General features: G+C 40.6%; 1 protein-coding gene across 1 annotated transcript in view; it reads left to right on the forward strand.

The window, feature by feature from the left end:
• The window catches only part of kif5ab (kinesin family member 5A, b), a 68,699-nt gene extending 58,723 nt beyond the window's left edge, over positions 1 to 9,976 (forward strand). The window contains exons 25-30 of the mRNA XM_031740459.2: positions 2,194 to 2,410; positions 3,736 to 4,063; positions 5,518 to 5,579; positions 7,795 to 7,822; positions 8,193 to 8,305; positions 9,267 to 9,976. Of these exons, the coding sequence (XP_031596319.2) occupies positions 2,194 to 2,410; positions 3,736 to 4,063; positions 5,518 to 5,579; positions 7,795 to 7,822; positions 8,193 to 8,292 (735 nt within the window). The 3' untranslated portion in view covers positions 8,293 to 8,305; positions 9,267 to 9,976. The remainder of the gene's footprint in view (positions 1 to 2,193; positions 2,411 to 3,735; positions 4,064 to 5,517; positions 5,580 to 7,794; positions 7,823 to 8,192; positions 8,306 to 9,266) is intronic.
• Positions 9,977 to 13,730: the final 3,754 nt, after the last annotated feature.

The raw sequence follows: 13,730 nt of genomic DNA on the forward strand, positions 1-13,730 counted from the left end.
ACAGGCATTCTCGGTCTTTTCTCCGCACTCTGGCTTCCACACAAACTCTAAAAACCAACCTTGCTCTCAGAAAGTCATAAACATATGCACACACCTCATATTTTTAATATTCCTAAATGGACTACCTCCGTGGACTAAGTGTTGGATGTGCTAAATGTTCTGCAGGCTGGCAGATTGGTGAAAGCTGCACTGCATCAGTTTGTCAGGCAGAAAACCAATCCTAAAGTGGCTGCTGGGAGACTCCATCCCATCCACCACCTGCTGATACTGTGGGAATGGAAGGCGAAAGTCATGGTCATAAATCAGCAGTAAAGTGATAAGGCTTGCAAATGGGCAGTGGACAGTACACCAAAGCTGCAAGTTTCTCTGCCACTGCACAGATTTAATCATCTCTGTCTGTCCGTCTAACTTTAAAAACAGAGCAATCGTGACTAAAATATCTCACAAGCAAACAAACTAACGCCAACAAGCCACAGGTGAATATCCCAAACACATTAATGCTTTGGCTGTTAGATAACCTTGCCCATTGTGAAAAAATCTCAGCTATAGTGCTCATTATCTCTGCAGGGTATGGATTAGTTTGCATGATCACACAGAAGCAGACTGTCAGTATTTAGGTGCTCACTTATTACCTTTCGCGTTTAGAGGAAACATGCAGCATCAGGCAGATTTAAATCATTACATCCTCGTGTTGATTTACCTTCATGACTATAAATATAAGCACATTATAAAATTAACTAACAAGTGCAGATATGGATTTTTTAGGCCAACGCTGTAATATATGAATATTTAATGCAAGGTATGGCCACCTCTGGATATGATGCAAGTAGCCACCTGTCTGTGCATGGACTGCACAAGTGTCTGGATCAGTTATGAGGAACTGCTCTCTGTTCCCGGTTGAGTGCAGTGGCATCGACCCTCCATGTCCCAGTTGTGTTTTTTAGGAGTCACACTGAGACTAAATGCTTGGACGGGGAATTTCTGGATATATACAACTGATCCAGAAAGACCTGCAGTACTCTGGCAGTGTGGGGTCACACATTGTCCTGCTGAAAGTGCCGCAGGGGCGGAGTGCTACTGCAAGAATGGCACAACTACAAGTTAGAGCACCTCGTCTCAGTATTACTCTTCAGGCACATTTCCACCAAGTCAAAATCAGATCACAGATTGCCTCATGTGTCATGGACATCCAAAGATCAAACAGCAGCTCAGACACTCATGGCAGCATCTAGCATGCCAACTATGTTCCTTTAAAAATACCCAGTTTAAAAGATCCATTAAACCCATGGATTTAATACCTGTTTAGGATAATCATAATTATATTTATCTTAATGTCACACAACTTTTTACAGCATCTGCTCGTCAAAACTGCACAATATTCAAGAGGATTGTGATTCTATTCTTCCCTTCTGATCTGCTTAGGCTAATTCATATTCTCATGATGTTTTGAGGCTCTGCTGAGATCTGAGGTGTAGAGGAACAGCTGCCAGTCCCCTCTAAAATACCTTGAAACATTATTCATTCATTCATTTTTCTGTTTGTGTTCAGGCCCATTATTTTCATTCAAAACAGAAACTTATTTGTGCTTAGATGGAGAAAATATTTCTACAGAGTTTTCCTACTTTTTCCTGGTTGTAGATTTCTGATAGACTGGCTCTGCGTTCAGGAGAGCTGGAGTTCAGACTGAAGTAGTGTTTTTTACAGCACTGGTGTCAGTGTGGGCTGTCTCTTCCTGGTACAATTTTCAGGTTACACTTGATGTTTCTCTGTTCCACCCAGCTGCACCCATTTGACCCTAACTGATCTGAAATGGTTCATTTCAGATCAGTTATGGTCACACACTTCCTATGCTCCACTTTTTGTACTCTGCACTATATTCTTAGTAAAAAAAAAATTCTTAGATTGCAAAACATATGAGCAACTCTTTTTGGAGGCCATGGTTCAGGAAGTAAAACAGGTCATCTACCAATTAGCAGCCAGTGGATTGATCCCCTGCTCCTTTAGTCTGCTTGTAAAGGTATCCTTGGGCAAGATACTGAACCCTGAGCTGCCCCGGTGCATTCATCAGAGTGTGAGTGTGTGAGAGTGGAGGCCTGTAGTAAGAAAGTGCTTTGAATCATAGAAAATGTATAACTGTCTTTCTGTAGTTATAGCTTGTTTTTTGCACAGTAACATGTCGGATTTGTGTTACAGCTGGTACGTGACAATGCAGATCTGCGCTGTGAGCTTCCAAAACTGGAGAAACGTCTTCGGTCTACAGCTGAGCGAGTTAAGGCGCTCGAGGGTGCGCTGAAGGAGGCAAAAGAAGGAGCCATGAAGGACCGCCATCGCTACCAACAGGAGGTGGAGCGAATCAAAGATGTGATGAGGGCCCGCGCTCCCTTCCGCCGACCCCATGCTGCGCTCATTGGTAACGTATACAACTTGCTCACAGATTCAAAAAAACAGCTGCAGTCAGCTAGAAATTACATGACAGTGCTGCATGTGTAATTTCTGTAAAAGCTTTGCGATTGCTTTAACACTCCAGTATTTTCTAATCTGTCGGTAGCTGTAAAATGCATCCAATCATTTAGTCTGCAGCAAATTCACAGCCACGGCATCCTTTCATAACAGTTTAGAGACACATATGAAAGCTGTTTCTCGTGCACATAAATGCAGTCTCCTCAGTAAGTGGGCAGCACAGCACCTGAAAAACATCAAATTTAAATAAACCGATTCATCAGAACATGTCGGTAAATCCACTCAAATGTGGTAAATCTAAAAGTCAGTCTAATTTTCTTTTATGATGTGATGTATAAGCCCCAAATTCAACAATAAAATAAGGGGGAAAAATGCATGCAAAGCCCATGCCACTTCCTTTGGCTGCACTGTAGGAAGGATATAGTACATATATCCTTTCCAGCACTACATGTGTGATGTTGCACATGTAACACCGTTGTGCGTTTCATCTCCCTCCCATCAGATCGCTTCCTTTGTAATGCAGCATGTGAGAAAAATCATTCAGCATTGTGCAGCCATTCTTTTCATGTCCCTGTTGAGATTTTCCCACAAGCAGCATCCATTGTGTGCTTTGCCCTCTCTGCTCTACTCATCTGTTGTCTCCTTCCTACATTCCTCTTAACATATCACCACATTTTCACAACCTGCATGATCGAGCTGCTGCCCTTTTCTGAGTTCCTTTTCCAATCTTGTTTCATATTCAGGAAGCAAACATGCATGTAACTGAATTCTACTGCTGTGGAATGCACAGATATGAAAAGAAAGACTGTTTACGTTGCACCGAAATGAGAAAAGAATTTACGTAAACAAAACAAAAAGCTGTCGAGAGAGTTTTTGCATGAAAGAATGTAACAGTTGGTGGAACATTCGGCTTCTAAGGATTTACGCAGTAAGCATATTCTCCTGAAAGAAACGCGAAACATTAGAATAACAGTGTAATCCATTCTGATCACTAGCTCGCTACTTCAACTCAGGGTAATTGCACTAAAGAAATGAGAGATGCATGTGCTGCTGTGATGAGAAAATGAGCTATTGATTTAAATGAGCGCTTTCAACATAATGATTTTCATTCGAGGATTAAAGCAAAGCAAACGAGACTATCTGTGATATTTCGCCTTACATTAATATATTTTCAGTGTTGGGCTTTAAGCGTCATCCTATAGGGCAAATTAAATATGTCTGACTTTACTGGATGAGTGAATCAATCAATACATTGTTCTCTGTTATCACTTACAGCCAAGCCTGTACGCCCTGGCCACTACCCAGTCTGCTCTCCCACCAACCCCTTCTTTATCCGAGGCTTCAGCGATCAGCCCATTGCCTTCTGCAACGCTGTTTTCCACAACAGAAACCAAGCAGCCCCTGCTCCTGCTGCTCCTGCTGCTCCTGCTGCTCCTGCTGCTACTTCTGCTCCTTCCTCTCCTATATCTGCTTCTCCTACTTCTCCCTCAACACCAGAGAGTGAGCCCAGGCTACCTGAGTCCATCTCCAATCAGAACAGCCCTGCCAAACACCTCAACTTCCAAAACAATGATGCACATGACAGCAATGTTCAAAACAATATGTGAGTAAAACCAGCTGTTTTGGCGATTTTAGTCACTTTCTGTGGTTCTTACCATATTTCACCTTCTTGACTTTAATTTATAATAGGTATCATGTAACTTTAACTAAGCCACACTTTCTGGCTTTCTCTGGTTTTATATGAGATCGTAATGAGGGACAGTACCTGTATGCCTCTTATTGTTGTCTGGGACTTTCCACGTAACTGTCTTTGACAAATTATCCAAAGATATATGAGTGTTTACTCAGCCCCAAAAGTTGATTCTGTTCATCTGGACGTAGCGTTTTCAGTGGGAGAAACGTTTCGTCACTTACCTGGATGATTGAACTTGCGTCAAGAGTGTTTACTAACCTTTTTATCTGACTTACACCCACAGACCAGTCAGACTTACTAAAAAACCCAACTTCTTTCATTTGAGTCATTTAGTGACTGATATCACCGGTTAATCCATTATGTTTACATAATAATTGGGTTTGTACTGTTAGCTGGCACTTTGTCCATATTTTCAATTTTATTTATAATCTTTTAATCCATTAGGATTAACTCAGTGAATTAGATTGTTTGAAGGAATTTGTTTATCCTTACTCCTGCCTAAACATTTCAAACATGTATTTGCCTTTTGACAATTATTTTGCTTTTCTAAATCTATGCCTTATTCGTGTCTTTAGCATAACTTGATGCTTGAGTGATGTGAAAATCCTTCACATTTTGATACATGCCAATACTATCAATGAGGCAAACAGTTTGAAAGTAAATTTTTGATATGACCACCGTTACTCTTTAACAGAGCCTGAAGCCTCTTAGGCAGCTTTCTTGTCATTTCTGTAAGCTGTCTTCAGGAATAGTTTTCCAAGCTTCTTGAGGGACATTCAAAGCCCTTCTTTGGATGTTTCTGCCTTTTGTTCCTTTTGCTGTTAAGGTGACCCACACTTCATTAATGTTGCTGTCCAGGCTCGGGGCAGGCCAGTCGATCACTGATTTATTGGTTCATTGTGTGTTTTTCTCTATTTTTTTTATTATCCAGGTATGCTTTTTTTGTTTCAAATCACTGTCGCACTGAAAAACAAAACTGACTGAAATCGGAGACAAAGAGACCAAATTCCAAAAGAAAATTGTTTGAAAGACTTTCAGACAGCCTGTGGACCTGTTGCTCAGGATAACTCGTAGTGATATCATGTAACAGACACACTGGTGCATGCTTTGCCACCATACTTGGCCTAAGACTTTTGCACAGCACTGTATAAAAGCCTACAAATGAGTTCTGTCTGTTGCCGTTCCAACTGCATATAATCTGCCCTCTGCTTTTGAAGAAGTCAAAAGTCTTCAAGATCATAAAGTTTTCATGTTTTCCAGTTACTTCAGCTGTTTCATGTAATGAAAAGTCCTGATTATAGCTCAAGATTTTAAAGATAACTTTCACGTAATGTTGACACGTGCTTGTGTTTCTGCTGTTACAGGCCTCCGGCTGAATCAGAAAGCCAAGCAGACAACGCTTCTGAAATGCTCGATTCAGAAAACGGTGAGCCCTGTTCAGATAAAGCCTGTAAAAATTAATGAGAATTTTTATAATCGCAATCAGCAGAGGTAAATGGATTTATTTTTATGACTGTTTTTTTTTCTTTTTTTTAAGTGATTGTCATTATGCCATCATATAAACCATTATGTTTGAATGTTGCTTTATATACTCTTCCAGATTGCTGGCTGTTAAACCAGTGATTGCCCTGCTGCTGTCATAAACCTTTCTTTTTTGTGCTTTTGCGTTTGTGTAATGAAGTTGTAGTCAGTAGATTTAACTCTCACTCTGAGCCAGTGGGAAGTAAAGTCAGGGATTTCTTCTCCTTTTGCATAGAGTGATATTAGCAGGATACAGATGATCGTTTTTGTAAAAATTCAATGAAAAATGTGCAGTGAACTGCTCCCGCTGCTCGGGGTTTTTGTTTGAGGCAAAAGCTTTTTGTGTCTGTGGGAGTGTGTGAGTGTGCGCGCTTGTCTGCACCCGTCGGCGACAGACTCTGGAGGAGATGGATTAGGCTTGCTGTGTCATTACTCAGATAGAGACAGGTAACCGACAGACAGGCTGCGACGCCCACCTCAGCTTCTGACCCAGTGATGACAGTTGTTGAGTTGTGTAACAACACCACACCTCTTTCATTCCCAAGGAATATCAATAAAAGTCAGAAACGGGGTTTGTGCCAATAAATCAGTCTGCTGCTACAATATGAGCTTTTAATTAAATATCATAGATCACTACTGATTTTCACTACCTTAAAGCCTGATTGAACCCTTAAAGGATTTAATCGGGCTTAGTTGAAGTCTGGTTTCACATTATTATTTCTTCCGCAACAATACTGTGGAAGAAACGTCAATATTTTGCTCTTTTTGTCTGTAAATTTCGGATTTTTTCAGCTGTTTTTTATTCATTCAGATTTACTTCTTATTTTCCTTCATACTGGGCAAATGTCTACTGTAATTATTATGTAATCAGACTTTTGAAGCCATATTTCTTCTGGTTCATCACTACTATTTACCATTGTTGTACTTGGTGTCATGAATTTCAGTGAGTTATGAAAAAATGCACATCTCAAAGATCAGCAGCCTCTTATTTCTTATTTATAGCATGTTTAAATGTAACCTTCACAGTTACGGTGTCTACATGTGCAACATCGCACAAGACAGGATAAGGATTTTTATTAACTGTCACAATATTTTTTTCTACTTAGGGGATTAAATTGAACAGGCCTTATAATCCAGTCAAGCGTGATGTCCCATGATTGCATCCATCTCATCAAATTGCACACAAATTAAATAAAGTTCCTTCTGTGCATAACAATGGATAAATCCACAGAGGCTTGCTAAAAACTGAGAAGCAACTGAAGTGTCTTGTTATGTTTTGTCAATACGTTGTCATGCAGAAAGGCCAAGTGGATGTTTGGTGAAATGAATCTCTGTCACAGTAATTCAGGGAGAATGCCAGCCTCTGAGGGTTGAGTTAATAGAGTCGCTGCTAGGACTGAATTCAGTTCATCAGGTTCTGCAGGATATAAAAATGATCCAGGAACCAGCATTAAAACTAGACCCAATTTCCCAAGAAAGTGTTGTTGGTTTTCTAGTAATAAAAGTCCTTGGGAAGGTTGTACTTTAATGCAAGGACACCTTAGATGGGAAACACGAGGCACTTATGGTCAAACGGCAATGTTTGCCACTGTTTATCGGTCATTCGTTCAAGCAACATTAAATGGCCTGTGTTTATGTCCTGTAGAGATGTTACACAATGAAAACTCTTCAGGTGCAGGTGAAAGGTACAAAACCTATAAGTGACAGTCAGTATTTGTGTTACCATGGCGTCGTTCATTCTGGTAACTTTAATGATATATTAGTACTATAGAGAATAACCTAATGGCCCTGCCCATAATCATTCCCTAAGCAGGAAGTTTTGGGCAGCTAAACCTGTGCTGGTGCTGCTTTTCCATCCTTGCCTTACTGATGGGGTTGCCAGATCAGTAAAGTGCTTGTAAAATATTCTGTTTAGTCATTCAAATGTGAGATATTGGTGTCTAATACAACACATTATGCAGCTGCTTGTTCCAAGGCCGTCTATCTTCACTTTCACATCAGGCTGTTTTAATTGAGCTTACGTGTCTGTTACAAACCCACTTTTCCTCCCTCACTTCACACGCCACCAACCTTGTCACTGTGCACCTGCCTGCCTCCTTATGCACTCTTTCTGTCCACAGGAAACACCACAGATATCAATGACAACAGGTAAGACCTGAGCACTCTTTTTAAATAACTGCAAAGCACCTGCTGGTGTCTGTCGCTGACTTACTGGAGGGTAGAAATATTGGTTGTAATTAGCTGTCATTTGATTTCAGTGACTAATTAAGTTAATGCACTTAGTAGCAGTAAATAATGGTAGAAGCATACCATCACAAACTGTGCTGCCACATTTGTCTTGCACGCACTGATCACACTTCTGTTTTAGAATGAGGACTGTAAAAGCATTGATTTGACTCTTACTGCCATTTCTTTCTGCACCGTCGCTGCCCCCTTGTTGCTGTCCCTGCTACTGCTGCTACTGCTGCTGCTGTGGATGATGCTGCAACGGCCTGTGATTCTGCTCTATCTGTCTTAGCATGTGTCTGAATGTGAATTCTGTATCCAGAACTGATGTGTGTGACAATCAGGACCCAGCTAAACTCTACAGTCTGCAGCCAGAGGCTTCAGCCAGCTAATAGTCCTGAGCAGGTAAGAAAGCAGAATGGGAAAGCTATTTATGGAGAAGATACACTATTAACAATTCATAACCATTCAAATTGGTCATTATTTAAAATGGTTATGAATGCTGGTTGTAGGAGAACCCTGTGAATTTCTCGCCAAGAGCCCCAACAGACTAGAATCAGCACTGACAGATTTGGTAGTAGGATGCATAGAAGCGTGTTAGATAATGCCCGAGAATGTCCGAACGGACACTTTCCTCAGTTCATCGTGCATCTGTGCTGTAGTAAAACGCGATTAGAATTGATGTATCGGGTCATGAGGTCTTATGAATCAGCACTATTTCTTTAAGGCTGCTTGGCTTCAGCTCTTTGGTGCTTTGTGGGCAGCTGTAACAATGTGAGAAACCTGGGTGAGTTTTTATTTTAAGAGTGTGAGACACTTTGCACAAAAATACCTAACAGACATGATCTGTACACACCTTCCTTTAAAAATACTTCACTGTTGACAGTGAATTGACCTTATTTAGGAATGCATAATTTAATTTAAACTGCAATCATTTTCTGCTGATGTTAAGATTAATAATCTTAATCTTAATAGACTTAATGTCCAATATGCTATATATTCCTACACTCTGAGGAATGTAATGAAGATGAGGGGACGTTATTCTAACTTTTCAAGTCCTTTCAGCTGGAGTAAAGTTTGCAAGCGAGTAAATACAAGTCTTCCGCAAAGCTGCTGAATTTTATGTGCTGTTAAATCTAAATCGTGTCCCAGAGTACACTGTGCAGTTCTCAAATATAAGTAACTCCTTAGTAAAGACACCAGGTATAAAATGACTTGAGACATGTTCCTTCTGGCAGTGATGGCATGACTCACTGGCTGCTGTCTCCTGTCTTCTGCAATCCTTTGCTTTCACCGTTTCTCTCAAATGTGTCTGTCGCTCTTATTCACTATTTCTGTCTATGTCTGTCTCTCTCTCTCTCTCCAGGCAGACCTTTTTTCTGAGGCCTCTGTAAATCTGCATGCAGCTGATCACTGTCCTCCCAGACTCCCCTTCCTCTCGCATCCTCCTCACCTGCTGTAAACAGACCTCCTGTGTCTTTTTTAGGCACCCTGCTTGTTTTCTTCGATCCTTTCTCGTTTCTGTATTATGACGTGTGGGGTGTAACAGTTTGACAAGCACTGCATCTCAAATGCCTGACCTGGCAACCTACACCTGTGATGCTGCTGCACCCCCTCCCCCATGACTGGAAATACGAAGGGACCACAAATAGAAAGGTGGGGAAGAGAAAGTGCCGTGTGGTAGGTTTCCACTAGGATGTGCTGTTTGTCTCAGTGAAAGACTCAGTGAGGGATGTCAGCATTGAGCATTATGATTATTATTAGAACTATCATCAGTATCATTAATAAACATATGGAATATCTAAAAGACAAAAAATACTAACAACATGAAAACAGTGTGATCCTTGCGATCACTTTTCTGATATTTATACTTTTCACTGCATGTTGATTTTCAATGTTGGTTGTCAGCATTTTTCAAAAAATATGTATTAAAGAGGAAGAACACTAGTGAAGCAACAATATAAACATGTTAAAGTCCCAAAACTAGTATAGAAGACAAGCATCGAGATGTGTGTGCTGTTAGTACCAAATCCAAAAGCCAACAATGCCCTAAGCTGTCTGTCAGAAATCTGTGACCTCCACAGCCTGTCTGTGGCTCTCTGTAAACTTTCAAAAACAGGTCGTGCCTATATTGTGTCATTTTTCAAAGGCTAAGTAATTCCCCCAAAACATTTGAGGACTGCTCTTTTTAGCAAATGTTAGTCAGTGTACTTGTTAAGGACTATGCTCAGTCATGGATTTAAACACATTTGGTGCTCTGGTGAGCATTTACCGCAGCAGGATGATGTATGCAGGACTTACTAAAAATACTCCACGGTTCATAGTGATGAGGAAAAATGTTAGAAAAGTGTGAGAGTGTGGCTCAGTGATGAGTTTTTGCACAGCGCATAGCCTGAGAGAAACGATATGAGTATTCATAGTAAATCAAGTCCGTAATGTTTTGAAGGCTACTGATGCCAGGCAACTACACTCACTGGCCACTTTATTAGATATGCCTGTGCAACTGCTCATTAGATATCTAATCAGGAAATCTCATGGCAGCAACTTCATGCTTTTAGGCATGCAAAAAAGGGGAGAAAAGCACGGTGCTGTGTTGGTCTGAGTATTTCAGCAACTGCTGATCTACTAGGACTGAGGTACTCAGAAGAGCATCTATAAGTGCACAGCACATCAAAGTTTCAAGCAGATGGACTACAGCAGCAGAAGACTACACCAGGTGCCACTCCTGTCAGCTAAGGACAGGAACTGGGGCTACAGTTTGCATGGGCACTAAACTTGTGCAGCGACTTTCAGAAGGCAGGATCCGAATTTGATGTAAACAACATGAAAGCACGATTCCATCCAGTCTTGAATCAGTGGTTTAGGTATGTGGTGGTGGGGTAATGGTGTGGTGGATATTTCCTTGGCACATTGTTGAGCATTGTTTAGCTGCCACACTGACCATGGCGTACCCATCAGCTTATTTCTACTTCCAGCAGGATAACGAGTCACAAAGCCAAAATCAAACTGGCCTCAAACTGGTTTCTGGAGCATGACAGTTCTCTGCTCAGATGCCCTACAGAGTCAGCAGATATCAGTCTGAAAGAGCACCTTTGAGATGTGATAGAGCAGGAGTCACATCATGGATGTGCAGCTGACAATTCTGCTGCAGCTGTGTGATACTGTCATATCGATATCAACCAAAATCCCTGATGAATGTTTCCTGCACCTTGTTAAACTAATGCATTGAAGCACTGAGGCAGTTCTTCAGCCCTAATAAGTGGACCTAATAAAGTGTCCCTTGAGTTTAAAATACTCATACACACACACACACACACACACACATATTCTGTGGATGATACTTGGCCAGGGCTTAATATAGACAATAAACCTATGAGACTCCAAAAGACTCTTTAAGGCAGAAGTTTGTGCTTTATCAGCCTCAGAGGATACATTGTAGCAAGTTTTATCTGTGAGCAGAAAGTAAAGACAAAAGCAAATGAAGACAGACTGTTTTATAAAAACTCATCGTGTAGTTGTAAAGGCAACTTTACGCTGTAAATTATCCCTTAAAACTGCCTGTCAGGGATTGTGTGTGAAATATTTAGTCACTGTCATGTTATGCAAGAGCATGGCAGAGTGGAAAAAGTGTGTAGCAACTATTTTTATACTAGCTGGAAAGAAATATATATTATTTATCATTTGCTCTACTTCATATATTTACTGGCTATTTATCTTTAATTTGTAACGGTTGTAGAGTGAAGAATTATCATTTTGTTTTGATGTGCAACTGTATTATTTTATAGTTCCTGTATTGAATCATAAAGATCTGAGATTTCTGCAGTTTTGTGTGAGCGCCGCCGTTCCAAGAAAGGTTTAAAAAATGACTAATCTTACGGTTCTTTGCTGAACCACCTCAGAGTGAAACCAAAGCCCCGACTGTAGTGAGTCACTTAAATAGGATCTTATTCTGTGCAAGCTCTAAGCTCTGCTGGAGACATGAAGCAAGGGTTACTCCAGGTTATCAAGAGCTGAAACAGTCCTGTCTTATCCTGCTGACTCACACATGCGCACATGGATGTAGCACCTCATCAGTCAGTGAGGTATTTGACCTTTGACCCCTAAGTACAGATAATGTATCAGTCCCATATTGATTGGGTGTAGTTTTCTGAGCACATAGGGTGGCAGTTCACTCGCACACTGACGGTCAGTAGCTCCACACCACCCGTCACATTCTCTCTGTGCACCTCCTGATCAGACAGTCAGGATGGAAGGGTCGAAGGTGACAGTGGACGCTGAGCTTTGCGTGTCTGTGTGCAGTTCTGTATATGATTGTGTGTATTCCACAGATAAAAGCTGTCTCTCATTAGCAGAGTTTTGCACCTGCTTCTAACCAAAATGGACCAGTAATGTTTATCAAAGCAGTCTACAGGTTAGTGTGCATGAACAACATATTTGTCTTTAAGAGGGACGAAGGAAGGAGTTTTATTTTCTGAAGTGCACAACATGTTAAGTGTGGCCGTGTTGCAGACATACACACTTCCTGTGCTGTGTGGTTTCTGAGATAAAGTACGTCTACTTCACCCTGTAATAGTGTTTTTCTACAATGTTATAACAAACATTAACTGTATATAAAAGATGGACATCACCCAGTGGTTTGTAAAGTTCTGCCATGAAGTCTTGAACTGAGCTTGTTGGCCTTCTCTGTGTTTTTGCTTGTAGTCTGATTTCAAGAGTCGACGCTCCTGCTCTAAAGTATACCCAGCTTTCTCTTTCTTTTTGATTCTAATCAGAACCATAATTGATAAAATGAACAACATATCGTATTTGATAAGAATTGAAGCTAACCAATAAGAGTTATCAGGATAGTGTTTGCTGAGGTAATGGGGGAGGGAACTGAGGGTCACTTTCACATCAGATTGTATAGACCTCTACATAATGTGACGTTTTATTGAACCCTCAGGAGTCGGACAGACTGTAGGTTTGATCCACTCTGGCTTCACTTTTCAGACTCTGCAGCTATGTCCTCCTTTCATATTCAGTATACGATGAAAAATTTATCTATGTGATATTGTTCAGTACCATTACCTAACCTGCTTATGCTTTGGTGGGTCAGGCGGGTGGAGGTGGGGTGTGGTCCTAAGGTTACCAGTCAACACACAGAGATGGGCTCACATCCACACCTGTAGACAATTAGGTCACCAATTAACCCAGTTTATGGATCTCTTTTAATATCCTAATTTTAACTGGCACCATAAAATATTTAATTACTATATTACTATATTTTTTATGGTTGTCCCTCTTTAACACAAAGATGTTACTTGTAACAGATAATTCTTATTACAAGACTGAGGCTGAGTGAAATGTGTGTAGCATTCTAATTATTATTACATCCCTTTAATTGCCCTTTAAATCAGAGTATTTTTTCATCATCTGTCTTTCTAAATGGTAATAAAAGGCCACTGAACTTTTGAAGTTGTGTGTGTGTTTACATAACCTATAGAAACCGCGAGTTGAACATAAATGACCTTCCTCGTCAGCACGCTGTCGCTGAAAACAGCCTCCTGAACGTGCACTGTGGTTGCTGATCAAACTGGAAGTGTTTGAATTACTGTGTGTGGATCTACGTTTATTTTATTTTTGAAAAACAATTGTTCTGTTTGTCTTAAAGTAATTGTAACAAATCTAAAAAATATTCCGACAAGATCAAAAAATTGTGATACTGTATCCTGAACATGCAGAAACAGAACTGCAGGAATGGCCGAGCGGTTAAAAAAAGACAGAGGCGATGTGTCTGTGTTTATTTGTACAACAGTGTATTGTTTTATTTGTTTATGGCGTGTGATTTAGT

Source organism: Oreochromis aureus, linkage group 5 (assembly GCF_013358895.1).
Source record: "Oreochromis aureus strain Israel breed Guangdong linkage group 5, ZZ_aureus, whole genome shotgun sequence".
NCBI lineage: Eukaryota > Metazoa > Chordata > Actinopteri > Cichliformes > Cichlidae > Oreochromis > Oreochromis aureus.